The sequence below is a fragment of the Pollachius pollachius genome (genome assembly GCF_949987615.1).
Source record: "Pollachius pollachius genome assembly, chromosome: 7".
NCBI classification, from domain to species: domain Eukaryota; kingdom Metazoa; phylum Chordata; class Actinopteri; order Gadiformes; family Gadidae; genus Pollachius; species Pollachius pollachius.
In genome coordinates this window covers 10,656,671-10,675,660 of record NC_136940.1, presented here as the reverse complement: position 1 = coordinate 10,675,660, position 18,990 = coordinate 10,656,671, and the positions used below count along the sequence as shown (strand labels likewise).

At 42.0% G+C, this 18,990-nt stretch overlaps 2 protein-coding genes across 2 annotated transcripts in view; one reads left to right on the top strand and one right to left on the bottom strand.

Moving 5' to 3' along the window:
- gmds (GDP-mannose 4,6-dehydratase) overlaps positions 1-6,149 on the top strand; it is a 121,298-nt gene extending 115,149 nt beyond the window's left edge. Inside the window, exons 10-11 of the mRNA XM_079739188.1 lie at positions 4,854-4,922; positions 5,621-6,149. Coding sequence (XP_079595314.1) covers positions 4,854-4,922; positions 5,621-5,683 — 132 coding nt within the window. The 3' untranslated portion in view covers positions 5,684-6,149. The remainder of the gene's footprint in view (positions 1-4,853; positions 4,923-5,620) is intronic.
- Positions 6,150-10,781: 4,632 nt separating this feature from the next.
- On the bottom strand, positions 10,782-13,026 carry LOC307078602 (forkhead box C1-A-like). The gene has a single exon (XM_079740499.1). The coding sequence runs from the start codon at positions 12,800-12,802 to the stop codon at positions 11,273-11,275; it is 1,530 nt and encodes a 509-aa protein (XP_079596625.1). The 5' UTR covers positions 12,803-13,026; the 3' UTR covers positions 10,782-11,272.
- Positions 13,027-18,990: the final 5,964 nt, after the last annotated feature.

Genomic DNA, 18,990 nt, shown 5'->3' with positions numbered 1-18,990 from the left:
AACAGGCGCTAGGGGAGAAGGGGGACACAAGGAGGGGCCATCACTCTTTTCATTCAATTTTTGGTGTTTTGTTTACAATCCATTAATCTCTTCTTCATGGAATCTAGCTGCTCTCCTGCTGTCTTTTGCGCCGGTTAATTAACACTCCAAACACAAAGGCCAAGACCAAGCACTCCAGGTGCTTGTGTGCGTGTGCGCTAGCAGCATACATGCCTGTCAGTGTGACAAGGCCACGTCTTAGAGGTCAATTAACACAATGTGCGCAGCAAAAGCTGCGTGGGGCATTTGGGAAGGAAACCTGAGATATAACTCACCCACTCACCCTGTCTCTCTCTATGTCTGTCTCTCTTTGTCTCTATCTATGTCTCTGGTCTATGTCTCTTGGTGTCCATCTTTTCGTGACCAACAGCCCTCTCGTAGTTCGATTGGTTCTTTCATGACGTGCAAGAATGCATGGAAATTAACTCAAAACTGTTTGAAACACAATCCCAGTTCGTGTAATATTTTAAAGCGCTGAGCAACACTATTTGCAATTATTATAACCCTTCCAAGCACACACACACACACACGCACAAACACACATCATCTCCTTGTGTTTCGGCCCCCATATACGCAGCTGTCATCTTGGTTCCTCCAAGGCGTCGGAGGCGAGCTGGGTAGTCACCAGTGACAGATTTGTGACTCTGGGTCTGAATACAGGGGCTTCTGATCCCCACCTGCACACACAAACACCTAGACACATACTCCCACACCCACACAGAAAAACACACACAGAAACACACAACAATTCCCACACCTGTTCCCAGTGTCCCCAGACTAGCCTTGATCCACCTTACCCGCTTTAAAGAAGATAGAGGCGAGACAAAGAGAGAGAGGGAAAGGTTATGGGTGTTTAATCTGTTCCCCTCTCACGTCACTCTGCCACCTCTTACTCGTCCTTGTACATGTCAAACTCGTGTACAATAAAAATCCTCCTATGTCCGGGGAGACTTGAGCCTGTGACGTGACAAAGGAACACAACAAGGTCAAAGTTGAGGACAGGGTTGTGGAACATCTGGGCCTTGGATGGACAGAGTGTGTGTAGGGTGGTGGAGGACAGCGTGGGTCTGGGTCCTGCTTTATCTGGTTGTTTGTTGTGTTTGTGTCTGTGTGTGTGTGTGTGTGTGTGTGTGTGTGTGTGTGTGAGAGAGCCCCAAGTCCACTACTGTACAAACACCAGAAACTGCAGCTATTGGCCTGGTCCAAAAACCACATCACAGACTGCCCTCCGAGTGAGGCAGAGAGAGACAGAGATATGAGACTGTTTCCATGAGAGTGTTTGATCTACTTTCCATAAGTCAGCATGTTCCCTATAAAAAAAAGCAGTAGTGACGGGAAAATGTTTTGTTTGAGTCCAGATATAAGAATGTGTGTGTGTGTGTCTGTATGCATGTGAGCAAGTGTGTGTGTGTGTGTTTGTATGAGAGTGTGTGGTTGTGTGAGCATGTGCGTGTATGCGTGTGCATGTTTATGTCTGTGTTAAAGAGGGCCAGCCCCCAGTGTGCTCTCTGATTTATTGACAGTCCTTGCAGTGATAGCAGAATTCCTTAGCGTCAAATGCCTTCTTTGAGTGCCTTTAACGGCCTGTACGCTTTATGGAGCATGATCTCTCACACTTTATGTGTCTCATTTTTATATATTTTGTCTTGGGGAGGGGGGGCCGCAGTGATGGTTTGTTCTCTGGTTAAAGAAACAGGACAGATGTCCACATTCTGCCGTACTTCCAGTATCTTTAACGCAGTTACACAATTTCATTAGTTTTGGGTGTTTCACTTTCTCCTGTCATGCCAAACTATACTTCATACGGTTCAGTAGTATGGAAAGAGATGTGGAAGTAACCAATACTGTCTAGTCATTGTAAGCACAGGGACGGTTGCATGGCCTGTGTTGTAGCAAACTGCCACCGGGATTAGGAAATGGTGAGGAGGATGAAGATGATGATGATAATGATGATGATGATGAGTCCATACTCAACAGGTGTAAGGATTAGGTGGTGCCAGGAGGTGATCGATGTCCTCTTTTTTTATCTGTTTTACGTCAGGCTAACCTCTGAAGCCAGGAGAAGTTGTTTTTTTTACATATTTTATTGTTTGGAATTTATATGTTCGTTAAATTGTCACTATCACTCATGACATGGTCTCCTTGTAAAGCCATTTGTACATGTTTTTTTCTCACCCATAATGCAATTCTGTCAACATGAATGCAAAACTCTGAACACATGATGTGTCTCTGTGTTGTATCATCTCTTATGTTTACTTTAATATAAAACATGTATCAGGCCAGTGGGGGCAGGCAGACATTTTGTGACGGCTAATTTCCAGCTCTCTTATACCAGTTATTGTTTTTATCATGGCAGCATATTTTCAGACATGGTCAGAGTGCTACTTTAAACAGGAAACACCACAACGTTGGGTTTGGTTCCTAATCTGATCCATGTGAAGATTATATTGTGTCCCCATCTGAAAGTGGTTGATGTGGAATTATTCGCTACATGCTCTGTTTGGGTACGGTTGACTTTGCCGGAGAACACTTTCGCAACTCCTGTGTGTGTGTGTGTGTGTGTGTGTGTGTGTGTGTGTGTGTGTGTGTGTGTGTGTGTGTGTGTGTGTGTGTGTGTGTGTGTGCACTGCACTCACAGAACAATCATGACGCAGGTCTTCTAGCTGACTCTGGCTCTGTTGCCATGACGGGGCCGCGTGATTCCATCAACGTCACAATTTTGACAGAATCACAAAAATAGAGCGTGTATTTTTCCGATAATTTCTGCTGGAGCTGTTTGTGTGTGTATTCCACCCAGCTAGATATAATGTCAGTGTAGCCTTGGAATGCTGATGTTTATTTAGAAAGTACTGTGTCATTGTAAGTGACTGTGTCAACATGCCACTTATTCGTGTGGTTACAAATCAGCGTCTGTCAACTGGGCTTAACATGAGACAAAATGATTCAAAGTTGTATCAAGCGATTTTCGTCTTTTGACCGGGAACTGATGAGGTTCAAAGAACGCAAACTCCGCTCATTGCAATGGAAACAGATTGAAAGATTGGAACCTGTGGCAATTCTTTCTCAATTAGTTGAGGAAAAGTGGTGTTACATTTGTTTTGATATTCTTCACAGGTGCAACTGTATATCTGAAGGACAGCATGATATCCACATCCACACATTGTTGAGCGTTCCCTTTTCATCAGCGTATATTGGTTGCTGAGCAGCTGCGATATTTAGCACAGTGGAAGTTTCTCTAAGGCAGGCTGCAAAACGTCCCGCATTATAAAACATAATTAATGTAATTATGGAACAAGTGGATTACTTCATGTGTTAACATACTAGGGCGCGTTGTGATCATTACATCCATCCTACTGATGAATTGCCATCACAGCAATATGTAATCAGTTGAAAATTGTTTCCACTTTCCACAACTAATTACCTGCATCCAATCCAAATATGAATGATGTTTAATTTTCAATAACCTGTTAGTCTGGCAAGCATAAGGATAAGGAAGTACATGTAGAGCTTGTGAATGTTTTAAAGGTGTATAACAATTTACTCACACACTACTGAGTAAAATATTCCCCACGGTGAGGAATGGGGAGTCGCAGAGATTGGGGCGAGAGCTGGCTTTGTAAATGTCCACCTATATCTGGGCAAACGGATGGAGAGAGAAAGAGAGAGCGAGAGAGAGAGATAGAGAGAGAGAGAGACTGGGGAAAGTTATGAAGCGACGGGTAAAAGTGTGTGAGAGATTCAGAGAAAGTGAGTGTGTGTGAAAACAACAGTGAAAAGCGGGCCCGGGGGGCGGGGAGAGCGTTACCACTGTGTTTCTGGGCGCGAAGGTGGGCGATCTGGGAGACACAGCCCCTGCCTCGTCGTAGGGGTAGCTGCCTACGTGTGCGGGTGCTCAGACACACGGCCATGAGTGGGAGAAAGGTCTCTGAAAGGCCCTGTTTCGTGTGCAGAACAGACTTCTCTTTTAACGCATCCATTCAGCTTCCACACAGAAAACCCTGCAGGGAAAAAGGCTCAGAGCAAGCCCTTCCATGCGCAAAACTTAGTTACGGCAGTCTCCCCTCAGAATGTAACATGTATAAATATTATGTTTATTGGTTGATCAATGTGGACTTATTGTCCATTGTATGTTTTTTCAATATACTGACTCAAGGATAAATACCGTTGTTCAATGATTCCCTCATCAGGATTATGCTTTATTGCCCGTTACTTTACACATTAAATAATCGATGACCCTGTTTAATACCAATCATATTGTATTTGGTTGGCACGATTAATAGGAAAAGACAGACAGCAAAAAAGTGAAGGCACAGAGGGCGGTTTTCCTTCCATTTTTTTCCCTCCTAAAGCAGTCTCACTCTGGTGGTCTCAGGCAAGATTTCACTGGATCTCGCTGGATCTTGAACCCAGCACATAGCGACAACAGGGAAAATTAGGGTTGGGCTGGGGGGGGCTCTCCGGATTGCATAATGGCAGACAAAAAGGTGTGTGTGTGTGGGTGTGTGTGTGTGTGTGTGTGTGTGTGTGTGTGTGCGTGTGTGTGTGTGTGCGTGCGTGCGTGCGTGCGTGCGTGCGTGCGTGAGTGTGTGTGTGTGTGTGTGTGTGTGTGTGTGTGTGTGTGTGTGTGTGTGTGTGTGTGTGTGCGTGCGTGCGTGTGTGTGTGTGTGTGTGTGCGTGCGTGGTGTCAGGCCCTCTCTTCTGGTTGGCAAATAGTGGTGTATTAAACGCCCGCTTCTTCTCTAGTGGCTATCCGACATGAATGATAAGTGGTTTTCTCTCTCTCTTTCTCTTTTTCTGTGTGCGTGTGTGTATAGGAATACCTGCAAGGGGACAGCAGCAAGGCGCTGGAGCATCTGGGATGGAAGACCAAAGTCACTTTTGAGGTTGGTATCCTTTCGATTCGTGTCCATGTGGGAAACCGAGTTATATGTTTCATATTGTGTTTGTTTGTGCATGAATTCTTCTCACATGTATAGCCTAATCAAGTTAAAGCAGTATTTTGGCAATTCCATTGGTTCCATTGTTAGTTTTCGGATAGTAGATCAGCCTTTTAGCATGAAATATTTCACATGTACACCCTCATTGATCACACCCTCGTAGCTTCGTAGCAGCAGGCTGGTGTTTGCGGTAAATAGTTTAGCCAGCTCCTCGACACAAAAACAATTAAATCACATACTCACACTGGGATCATGACTGAGCCAGGAAGTGATTTGGACGAAGAGAGAAAGGCTACTCTACCGAACTCATCTACGGACAAAATTTGTATTATTATTTATTTATTTTTTTATGAACAATTTATTTTTAGGAACGCAGACCAGGGATATATATTATGTACATCATGCTATTAGGAGTTGGTGGACAATTTGCTTTAAACAAGTCTTTAGCCAGCTCATTGTGTGTGAATGGAAGGACCAAACGGGCAGGGGTCAAAAACGAAGGGACACAACATTTTGGAAATGATCTTTTTGCATTTGATGATGGGGACGCTTATTTTAGTCAGAAAATGAAAATAAGATACGGCCACCTTAATGGTCTGTCTTTGTTAAAATATTTAACATTCTGGACCTCCCCTCCCCAACAGGAGCTGGTGAAAGAGATGGTGGATGCTGACATGGAACTCATGAAGAACAATCCTAATGCTTAATTTTCCAAAAGATGTTTTCAATATAGAAACGATAACACACTCCAGTGGTGAAAGGATTTTATTATGAATATCGGTCACTTTACTTTTTTTAATCGGTTTGTCCCTTTTGTGATTTCTGTTGGTAAATTGTTAACCGTGTGATGCCTTGGATGCGGGTTTCTCCTTTTTTATATGATTCACGTAATTTACTGTTAATTAGAAAGAATAAAGAATTATGTTTATAACCTGTTGATGCAATGAATATGGGCAAAATAATGATGGGGAAACTTCTAGATTTTCACTTTTCTTGTATTTATTATTTTATTCGTTATATACATTGAATGTGAATTCGATTTTAGGAAAGTATATAGTGAAAGTAACCTTTTGTAATTATAGTAAAGAAGGTTATTATTACGGTTAGAAAATCAAAGAAATTGAAATGCATCGAATTCATTTGTTAAATAAATATTGATCTTTTACGCTCATATTTTAGTCTCATATTCTTTGTGTGTTGTTCTACTACGAATTGTCCATATATTTCCCGTCGGAAAAACAGGCCACCAATGGAATTATGGCATGGATTTTACCGTAGTTATGTTATAACGTAACGCACCCTTTACTACTCATTAGCCCGCTATTCCCTCAAAAAAAAACAATGGCCCGATCAAAATAAAATAATGAAGTATTACAAAAGATAATGCAGTTTTGAGTCCTAAGTGCGAGAATGTGTGCCTGGATTGGGGCCAGGGCTCCCAGGTTGCAGAGGGGTCGACCGAGAGCCCCCACCCACCCCCTCTGTCATTTCCCTCCTGCTGCTCGCTCAGCTTTCCAGGGTTTTCTCCAGCACACTGCCCTCTTTTTCTCCACAGGAAATGCTTTACCGCGGGTCCCGAATCCCTCCTGGCTCTGTGTGTCCAGAATTGCAGACTCCAAGAACTATTCTTAAGGATGAAATCCCAACTGTCGAAATCGAAAAGAAATACCTAAACAAAACAAGCTCACCAACGCATGGGTTCTCTTAGGATTTAACAGCCTTTATGTTTTCACAAGATGTGAACCTCTTTCTTAATTGTTAAGCCTAAAGTCAACATCAAGAATTAAAAACATTAGTTTTCCAATAGTCTTGTCTATAACATAGCCTATAGGTAATATTGAAAAGGCATACAAGACTAACCTTCAACACCGGCCATGGGCACACTGCATTATAATCACCCATTGATTAAACAGTTCAACATTCCAAATAGGGAGGAAATCTTTTAGAAAGGGTTTGTGCAAAGACAACACCTATGCAAAGTCGTTCTCAGACCGTCATAGACAGCGCAGCGTCTGTGTGGACTCCGAATTGGAAACAGATGGTGCTTTGAGGTTGGCCCTGGAACTGACTGCGAGAAAAACACGTTTCCACTGTGCCGGCGTCCTCTCTTGCTTAATAGACACACAATACACACACATAACACACACACACACACACACACACACACACACACACACAATACACATAATACACACACAGGTGCAAGGTGCGTGGGCTCGGGGCCTGGCTTTGGGGAACAGAGACGGGTTATCCCCCTCGGCTACTGCATGGATGTGATTCGCCTGTCACTAAGTGGAATATACATAGGGAAGATTGTTCATTGTTACTTGCGGTTTGTTCGCAAAGGGCCAGTTGTTTAACGTATTAAGATCTTGAACAAAACGAGTTGTGCATGTAGGGTTATTTTTTCAATCATGAAATATAATAGGCCAATAGCTACATAAATATCTAATACATCTCATGTAGGACTAAACATGAGGCTTTTAATAATGTGTTATTATGTGTGCCCATCGGGTAAAGATCCGGCCTAATAGGTTATTGCTGCTCGGGTTAAGATACATTTGAATAAATAGCACCCTATTGGAATGACTTCTGTCAAGTCAAATGGTGTTACAAATAAATATTTAACAAAAAAAACATAGATACGTTGGCCCATTAGGCTAATTTAAATATAATGATTCAATATATCTGATTTAAATGCATTGGATATGCCTATAGGCTAAACATTTAATTAATTTAGAAAGTGCAATTGAATATTTTTATTTCCTCTTCAGTGATGTTCGTTTTCTTAATCCCATTTGCCAAATGCTCTATTTAATCGGTCTATTTAACATTTAGTCAGTCTATTTAACACATTTAAATATATAGCCTACGTTTCTAAGGAGAACAACGCGTTACCTAATTCATTTTCATAAGGCTTTTATAGATGATACAAAGTTCCAAAAGGTTTATAGAATAGATATATCGAAGCAATTGTAAAGAAAAATGAGTTGGGGTTTTTTGTCTGAAATGTTCATTTATAGTATGGACTGGTCATTTATAAATGGCCTGGAATCAAGAAGATAGAGAGAGCGGTCTCTCTTCACCATGAATACTTCATAGAGCTTCATGGATACAGGTCCTAAATGGACCTCTATCGGACAACACAAATATAGCTTCAATGACAATCCAAGGCTTTTATATTTATTTTCTTTTTTCCCAATGGTGAGTTTTAATTACCTGATTATGCGATTTTATTTAGGCCTGGTTATCCTAATTAGGCCGACTGTTTTGTAACGATTTTACCTTAACCTTTAAGTTATACCAATAAATAACATATAAAGGAGCTTTCATCACAGCAAATGATTGATATTGAGATGAGACAGAAAGAAACGTAACGCACAACCCCCGTCATAAGTGGATTGTGCTAAATGTTACTATTAAAATTTGCGAAGTGGAATTCTAATTTTCAATTGCACAAATAAAGTGAACTGAATGAAATATTGGGATTCTTTCAAAATGCAAAAAAAAAAAAAGATATCCTAGTTATCGAAGAGGCCTATACCATGTTATTTAAATACAAGAAGCGGTGGATATAGTTTTTGGTTTGACTTTTATTTTACAAAAAAGTGTTGCTCGACGGCTCTCGGGCAGGCACGTGTTGTTGAAGGTTGGTACGCTTGGCAGTCTGGCTACCTCATGCTCGATGCCAATTATTATGTTGTTGAATGTGGTCTGAAGTGACAAACACCTGCTATTTTTGTTTGTAGATCTAAACGGTTAATTATTGAACAAATGGCAATCATATGGTCCTGAACTGCAATGATATTGATGGACCTAAGGCCTATTGGCCTGATATCATCATATCATTGTCAATGTGAAGGTGTCTGAATAAGCGTCCCGGCGCTTCTTCGCTTCGCCTGTTAAATCCGCACATCAGATGGACCGAGATCTCTCCATGTCTAATACAGTGGCCCGTATCTTCAAGCAGTGCGTCTTCACAGGACTCAGTCTTTTCGTATTGAATGATATAGGCTACAACATGCCGCCTGTTCTGGGTGTTTCTTGTTGATATGGTACTTGGGGTTGGGGGGTCCCAGGGCTCCCCATATCTTACGAGAGAGGGTGGAGGACAGCAACCCATTAGTCTCTGTACCTCTCTTCTCCTTTCTCTAACGTGGCTAAGGCTATTTACTCTGAAAAACGATGTGCCTCGGCCTCTGTATAATTGAAGTGATAAACTATTCATTTGTGATATGGCTTCCTCATTTGAGCCTTTAACCTCCAAATTAGGCCTTATCATTCACATTTTAACTGAGAGGTGCTGGGAACAGCCCCGCTCATTTGTTAATTACGGAATTATGATCAGAATATATTGATGTTGTAATGTCTTTCTATCCATTTATTCTAGTTGTAATACTGCATGTCTTCCATATTCATAAACATAACATAACCTACATTTAATAAGTAATAAGTTGTTTGATTCCTCATTGCCCAATGAAACGTTTCTATGGGGGATTTACGAACACAAAGATAACGCGGTATTGCCATTAATTTAACCCCCGTTTGGCATGATCTTTTAAATGTAGCCTACATATAGGATAAACAACCGTGCTGCCATCTGTGGGTTTTAGGAGCGTTATAATGAATAAACGCCTCTCCAGTCCCAGCTCGGATCCCTCAGGCCCGCAGGCTGTCAGGTCAGGTAGGCCTATAGCCCACTGGGCCTGCCGTACACAACACCACTGACACCGGGCCAAACATGTTATGGAAGATATGGTAGTTTAGGCAAAGAAGAAAAACATAATTTCCAGAAGAAAAATATAAATAAAACACAATTACCTTTGTGATTGCTATTGCAGTAGTCTAGGTAACCACTAGCGAGGCTTTCCATGTGAAGAAAAGTATCTGGGCAGTTTAGTAATAATGTAATCTGTTAAAATGCAAAAAAAAAACGCTTAATGTTTCTACAAAATAGGATTTTTGATAAATTGTTCCGATACATTTAGTACCTACAAATTGCATTCATAATATATGTATTATCGTGGTCTGCGCAGTCGCCCTGCGGTTTGGCCGTTTGCATCGTGTCATCAAGGAAGCACTACAATGAGTAAACATCTGGCAAGGGGCTATATTTCAATCGTAAATACACATGGACCTTCAAAACAACAACGTGTCACCGGTGGGTGAAGGGAGGTACTCCTGCTTTTAACAGAGCCTTGATGATCAGGCCCACCTGCAACCAAATGCAGGGACATAGGCCTATAGTTCTGACAATGCATGAAGATAAATGTAACCGAAAGGTTCAGGGAGGCTTATATGAACAGAAAAATGACATTATAAATATGAACTGATATTCAATATTATTATTTAATAGATTGGGTTATGAGCCCTTTTGGACTCTTTCACAACATGCATTAGGCCTATAGGTCTTCACTTGCCTTCTTCAACGGCGGTTCGTAAAAGATGTTGACTTGTTGTAACGTTTTTTTCTATTAATTAATTAACCTAAAATCATTGTGATCAAATAATAACATTGGGTCTGCTATTTCAGTGGCCTGTTAACTCATCAGAAAAAAAACAAATATAATAAAATTTAGCAGTTTGACTATTTTTAACTTTAAATACAATATTATTTTGTTCATTGGTTCATGGATTTTGTTAGAAGAAATGTATACAACATTTATACATTTTAGACATAGAGTCCACCAGATTGTGAAGATCCCATTGTATGAAGCATCTACGTTTCAATTTTAAATGTATGGGTAAGGAATGGCCTTTATATGATTGAATAATAATTAAACTAAGAAAACAGTCCAATTAGAATAGATTCAAAGGCACTTTATTAAACAAGCAAACTGAAAGGCCCTCAAGAAAGTTATTTTTAAACAAATGAGACAAAAATGAATAGAATAACAGTATACAGGTTCCCGCTCTATTTCTAATAAGAATTAGGACACACAAGGGAGCAGAACATTTAAATCACTGTAGAGTGTTTGGTCCTCATCATCTAATCACCCATTTCCCTATAAAATAAATTACTTTAAAATGCTATAATTTACCGTTTATATTCATAGCGACGATAATATGCAATCTGTATAAACAATGCATAAAAGTGAAAGGAGAAACTTACGTGCTTATGGTGTAACACACGCCTCACACACACAACCAGAGCAAAAACACTCTCAATGTGTGCTATGTCCATTCGGGATGTGAATTAAAAGATTGATTTAAAGTACAAAAAAAGAAAATACAAAAGAAATATATTAAAGTTATTAATTTAAAAAGATAGACACATTGTCCTGCAGCTTACTGACTCAGAACTTGCTGCAGTCGTAAACAAAAGCTCCCGAGGTGCGGTAGATGGACTGGCTGGACGGGAAGGCCATCTGACAGCTATTATTCCCGTTCACCGGAGAGCCGTTCAAACCGATCCGCTGCGACTCAAACATCTCCCTCACCGAGTGGAAGTTCTGTTGTTGCGTCGGGTACGTGCCGCTCAGGTGGCTCAGGTCCCCGTACCAGGACGCGAGCCGGCCCTGGTGGTGTGCGTGGTGCCCGTCCTGCCCCGCCTGGCCCAGGTTGCCGTGTCCCAGCGGAGAGGTGGTGGTCGTGGTGATGGAATAGTCGGGCAGCGTCTCGTCCAGGGTGCTGCTGCTGCTGCTGGTGGAGGGGCCCAGGTGTCCCCCTCCCCTGTCCCCCGCGTACAGACTCATGGCTTGCATGTTGCAGTGATACGTTGCGTTCGGCGAGTTGGAAGCGTTGATGGCGTTCTGGTTGCAGGTCACCGAACTGTACGTTTGGTTATTGGGCGAATAGTTGAGCGACAGTGACGGGTTGATACCGGTCCGAGAGGACGCAATGAGAGGCGGGGAGAGATCGGCCTGCGGCGACCCCCTCAGGGATGTCATGATGTTATCCACACTGAAGGCCTGCCCGCCGCCGCTCCCCTGCTGCTGCTGCTGCTGCTGCTGCTGCTGCTGCTGCTGCTGCGGGTGGTGCTGTTGATGATGGTGGTGGTGCTCGGGACCGTCCATGCTGATAGAGCGGGAAGAGGGCACGCTGTGAGGGCTACCCGTGGAGATACTGCTGTTGCTGCTGCTGCTGCTGTCCGGGCTCTCGATCTTCGGCACGGCGCTTAGGGTCGGAGACGCGGCCTGCGGTGGCGTAGAGGTGCCGTTCTCTGTCTTTATATCCTGGATACGCACGGGCTGCGAGCCCTGCCCGCCCTGCAAGGGGGGCAGCTCCTGCTGCGGCTCGCGGCCCGGGGTGCGCGCCGAGGCGTCCTTCCCTGGTCTGTCCCGCTCATCTTTGTCCTTCTGAACGTCCTTCTTTTTAAAGCGTCTCCGGCGCCTGAGGAAGCTGCCGTTCTCGAACATGTTGTAGGAGTCGGGGTCCAGGGTCCAGTAGCTGCCCTTTCCCGGCTTTTTGTCGTCCCGGGGCACTTTGACAAAGCACTCGTTGAGCGACAGGTTGTGCCGGATGCTGTTTTGCCAGCCCTGCTTGTTGTCTCGGTAGAAAGGGAAGCGCTCCATGATAAACTGGTAAATTCCGTTCAGAGTCACCTTCTTGTCCGGTGAGTTCTGGATGGCCATGGTGATTAGAGCGATGTAGCTGTAGGGTGGTTTAACCATGTCCTTGGGCTGGTGCTGAGGGGTGTAAGGTCCGTACGCACGCGCCATGCTGGCGGGATACTGGTCGTGGGCCGCATGTGAGTACATGCTCATGGGCGCGGGCATGCCGGTATATCCCCCCCCGGCCGCGGTCCGGTAGTAGCTCTGGTCACTGCTGATGTAGGGTACGACACCCAAGGAGTTGGGACTGGACACAGAGTAGCGCGCCTGCATTCTGCTCTCCACGGTAGTCACCGCGCGTAAAGTCCCGGCCAACAAGTTCCACAAAGAGGAAAAAAAACAAGTTATCTTCAGTCTGGACTTCCAAAGTTCGCTTGTCTTTTAGAAAGTAGTTTTATACTACAGGCTCATCAAGGAGACTGGAGAGAAGGTGAGAGACTTCTGTGGTGAACATTTGGGAAACTAGTGCGGCTCGACCACGACTCAATGCAGCGCAACTTTTTTACTCTTCACATATTTCTCTTTTGGCTGCCCGTGCTGCTCCTCCCCGAACGTTTGTTCAGTTCCAACATCCAATTGGAGGACGAAATGAATCTTTGTAGGCTGCTTTTCAGCGGCCACACGCAGACACACACACTCTGTCCCCCCTCCCTCCCTCTCTGTCTCCCCCCTCCTCTCTCTCTCTCTTTTATTTAGTGGAGATGCTATAATTTGATTAATCGATAAAAACGTTGCTAAAAATAACTTGCTGTGTTAACACGTAAAAGCCTAATAAGTCTGAAATGCAAGGTGGGAAACGACTTTTTTTTATAGTCTCTTTTAAACTTTAATGTCACATTCGAAGGGCATTCAGGTCCGAAACCCGAGCATCAATTTATCTTGCACCGCAGCAGGCCATTCGGAGGCATATATCATAATGTTAAATGATTGGATTATATTTGGGAGAGGTTACACCTTTTTAAACAAATACTGCTTTTTCAAAAACATAAATACTAATAATGAACATTAATTCGATACTTGTAGCAACCACCTATAATTAGGCCGCAAAAACTGTGTATGTCTTTATATTTAGAAAATATAGACCTATTGAGGCTTTTATCTAATATATATATATATATATATATATATATATATATATATATATATATATATATATATATATATATATAAAGAATACAACCCAGGAAGCAGTATTTTATGGCCGGCAACTCTCAACACGTTGTTGCTATATGATTATCAGCTGCCGCTTTACCATTAGGTAAACAAACAGGACCGGAGTCTCAGGGCGCCCCGCGGTGCCGGTGGGCGGGATGAGCAAACTCATCAGGGAGTCAAATGAAGATCATTTGGTGGCGCGCAGCTGAGAGATGGGAGGACTGCTCCCCGGTTGTGAGGGAACTGCTCAGCGTTGGGTGGGTTTGGAAGAAGCGAAATGGACTATCTTCTCTCCTCCCCACATTCAACAACTATTCATGTTGATGCTTTCTGAGAAACAGCCTAAAAAAACTCATACATAACTGAAGAGATCGAAACAGGTTTGCTGCAGGTTTTATTGCTGCATTTTTATAAGGGTCTAATGATTTATTATCGAATAATTGGCCGAGTATTGTAAAGGCGAATAGGTGCATGATTAGGCCTAAAAATCTAGGCCTAATTGTAGGTCACCTTTCACATTGAGTTAACCGGATTAAACTTAATCAGATGGCATACATTTGTATTATATTTTTTTCCTATAATAAATATATTCTGTCTGATTTAGTTATATCTTAAATATGTTGTTCACGACATCACATTTTTTATCTTTCTATCTTTATTTCTTGCATTCAAAGATATTGAACTATGGATGACCTGCGACTCGTGTAGAACAAAATGCATGCCCATTTGAGACTCGCCGCGGAGCCTGGAAAATAAGCTCTACATTTTACCAACTCAATCTAGTATTCTTTCTTGTACTTCAAAAGGATACACTTTGTCCAATCCAACAGATTCATTCGATCAAGTGGTACTATTTCTGAAGAATGATTGGAACAGAATCGGGAATATGTAGCTGTGATAAATAAACTTTAAATCATTTTGACTAGCATAAGGACAAGCAAGCTGCTGTGGTTTAATTAGCCACAGAAACGGCCACTTATAAACACTTACAAGAAGCGAAATACAATCGACATCATACATAAGGCTCAGTGTTGATCCTACAATTGCTAGATATTAATCCTACAGGGAGCTTAAAACAGATCACGTTTCCAATTGTATTATTTTTACTCCATGCATGCTTTGGTTTAGAGGAGGGGATGTGCACTCCAATTCAAATAGCCGTTTGGTGCCCTCTACTGGTCAGACTGCGTAGTACAAAATAAAAAAAGAGGTGTCAAATCGACTCGCAGACCACATGATCCTGTTTTGCTGTTGCTCAAGATGCTGGTGCCCATGTGACCTTGAAGCCCATCCTTTTAATTTCATGTTGTGATTCGCTATGTTTCCGATTCAGTTTTCTTCATAAAAAAGTTGTCTTATTATTCTACCTCCTAGAACTGCATGTCAATGTATTTTGCTATATGTTCAGCAGAAGATATAGCAAAATACATGTATCACAGGGACTCCCCGGGGGTTCGGGTTGGCGTGGATGACCTCACACCTCGCAAGAGATTCAGGAACTAACAGTTGGGGGTCAATCTGCAAGACAGCGCAGCATGATAATTCACATACTTAAGAGGCCCCCTGTGGACACACACACACACACGCACACACACACACACACACACACACACACACACACACACACACACACACACACACACACACACACACACCACACACACACACACACACACACACACACACGAACACACGCACACACGCACACGCACACACGCACACATATAAACACACACGCGGACGCACGCACACAAGCACTCACGCACACACACATCACGAACATACACAAACACAAACACACTCACACACACACACAGAAGATCCCACAAGATAATCATAGACATTTCGGTTCAACAGCATTTCGAATTAACGAATGCTTTCACTGGAAAGGAGGAAGGAAAAGGTTACTTGAAATCAAATGTGCCCACTTCAATTTAACATTAAGCAATAGCAACCATATAACCATATTAGCCTTATTTATATGCAAACGGATGAAGCATGATTAGAATTGTCCTAATTTCTTCCACTAAGATATTAGAAAATGCCTATTTCCCCCAGAAGAGGGCGTAATACAAGCTGCAAACCATCTTCCTGGAGATTTGTTCAATTGTATTGTACTTTGGGGCCCCCTAACGGTCCGCATATTCGATTCGAGACAGAATATGAGCATTCAGTCTCATATGACGTTGTAGCCTACGTCTACACCTAGTGCCTTAGTTTTGGCTTGTCATAGTACAGGAAAATTGCACCAACTTGCAAGCGTAACTTGACTTCTCTCATACAATATAAAACAGAAGAAAAAAAAATTTGTTAGAGGGATATATGAACAGTTAAACTGGAAAGTTAATTGCAAACATAACCACAATGTTATATTCAGTATTTGAATTGGATTTCAATGGTTCTTTATTAAAACCAACCCATACCTTTCTCGATTGAAGAGGAGAGTTATGTGGGTATCGTACCCTTCACTCAGTCACCAAGCATGTTTATATTAAGTGGCTAATCAAACACAGAGACATTCCATCAGATTCCAAACATGCAAGGCCTCTCTCTCTCTCTCTCTCACACACACACACACACACACACACACACACACACACACACACACACACACACACACACACACACACACACACACACAGACACACACACACACACACACACACACACACAGACACACACACACACACACACACACACACACACACACACACACACCTTACACGTATTGCCAATGTTACACAAATAAATAAATGCCAATCACGGATGTCTAAAGCATGTATCCCACATTGAGTGTGCGTGTGTCTATTTTGAGATGGCGATACTTTGACAGGGTGGACCCGTGGTCAAGGCCAGCGACGGCTCTGAAACAGGGTATTTTAGGAAAGACCAGAAAATCACTAACAGGTGATGTTTGAGTTTTTTAAGAGCGTTAGCATGGTGGTACTGCGGATCCTTTATGGACAATGGGTTCACACCGTTAGGTCTGTACTCACAGGTCCCGAACCACCTCAGCCACACATGGAGAAAAACAAGCTGGTGGAGGGGCACATATTGAGTCATCACCAATGTTTCAATGTTAAGATGGCATCTCTCTTGTCCCCATGCATTTCAATTAAGTCATGCAAGTATGCTCGTGTTTCGATATTCGTCAACCCGGAATATCCTTTGTGTATTTTGTTGTGGTTTCTGGGAGAGAGATGGAGCTGAGGGAACACATCAATTTGGAACAAATCTGTCATGCCGAATAATCATGATAAGAAATATAGAAATAAAGCTATCCTGTCCTTGTTGGCATGGACAATGTGTGCGGTTTTAAGTGCAATATTTATTCATTACTTCAAAATATAACACTTTGAATAAGAATAATAAGTTGAAGTTAGATCAAACTAATAGTGCATATATTTCAGCTTTCTTTAGACCGTTTCCGTTCAGGATTTTTTTTTTTTTCATACTCGGGGGGGCCAGCGGGGTGGCCAACCTCTGACCAGGGCCCCCATGTGGCTACGCCCCTGTTAAGATATATACTGTAATTTGTAGATATTGAGTTAAAATTCAAAATTGCATTTATTCTTTCATGACAGTTCAGGGATCTTTGGTGAGTAAGCACTACTGCAATCTTTTTTTTGTTTATTTTTGTTGATCATTTTTCAATTTGTAAAAATAAACCTTATCAGGGCTGCAAGTTTGGGCTAACCTATCGCATCGCTTTCATTTATGTGATTTATTTATTTGTGTATGTGTTGCTATATTTTTTTGTGCTTTGTTGAGGTTTGCAAATCTTAATTGTGTAACTTTGTATATAGCTACATAAATAACAAACCAATATCTTATTTTTTTGGTAAGTAAGTATGAAGTTTACATCTCTATCTTTTTCTATGAGTAATGACCAAACATAATCATTTATCGGGATTATTTGGATATTAAATCCCCATCGCAGAGTAAATTGATAATTTTGTTTAATTTCTGCCAGTAAATTACATGAATTGGTAAACGAATACATTTTACTTTAATCTGCACCTTATCTTAGTTTTGTTAAAATGTTTACTCCATTGTGTTAGAAATACTTCAACGCATTAGTTTTGTTATATTATTTGTGCAATAATGGCCTTGCCTTAAAGCCTTACGGTCATTATTGTATGATTTTTCTAGGTCTACTACATTAAATCTCTCCCAGACCCATATGGGCAAAAGTTTATTCACGATTTTTTTACGGAAATCCTCGTTTCCCATGATCATCAGCCTAACAGGCCTATTGAACATACAATGGCCCTTAAGGTAACTTCATAATGGACACGTCGGGCTCTTTCCCGCGCGTCTATGATCATCGTGACGCTCCAGTCGCCTAGCAAGGAACGCTTAAAACGCACTTGGACCCTTCCTACATAAACAATTGGTCGACGTGCGCGCTGCGTCATCTGAGACGGCCCAATTCACTTCTCACTTTTATCAATGGCTTTTAACTCAGTTTGAGAATCTCAATGTGGTTGCACATTTGAGTGCGTTTCAATTGGTTCCATACAATTGTCAGTATGTCACACACAATTGTCATTAAATTGCATTTCCAGAAAATGGTTTGATTCAACTCCAAATAGTTTGATCTCTTTCGTGGATTACGCATGGTGACCACAAGGTGGCGCCATACTCCAGTGGATCTCGGTCCGAGCTTAAAACGCCCATAGGCTATGGCAATAACTACGAAAGAACATTAACCGTAGAACACGTGAAGTTTCTGTCGTGTGTAGTCTCTTGTCCTTGAGGTAGTTCTTTGTTATTGAATTGTTTTTTATAATGTACTTCTTTCCAGACTCTAGACTATAGCCTAGGCCTATATCAGGCCTACATGCCATATGCTGAAGGGCCTTCCAGATGTTAATTATGGATTGTCGGTGTTTCACATTCTCCATTATCTAATATCATTCTCGATTTTACTCCATAGGGCGGAATTATATTGATTGGATTTTTTCTGTTTCCTGGTACAGTTTTGTAGGCCTAGTCCTACCATTTCAGAAGAATACAAAATAGTCAGGGTTAAAAATATGTCAGTGGCCTAATATACTCTCACTATCACATGGATTGCCAGAGTCTTAGTTGTGTCCGATTTTTTTTATTTTTACTTTTAATTTGAAAGTTAGGGCCTACTAACCACGAAGGCAAGTCACCGTTCCACACAGCCTACGGCCCAGCCCTGAGTGTGTGTGCAAAGTGACCTATTTTTACACTGCGAGAAAGAAGAATGTGCACAAAAAATGAATAAGAGAAAGCACAATGACCGGAACAAAACTAAACATCCTTATCAAATATCA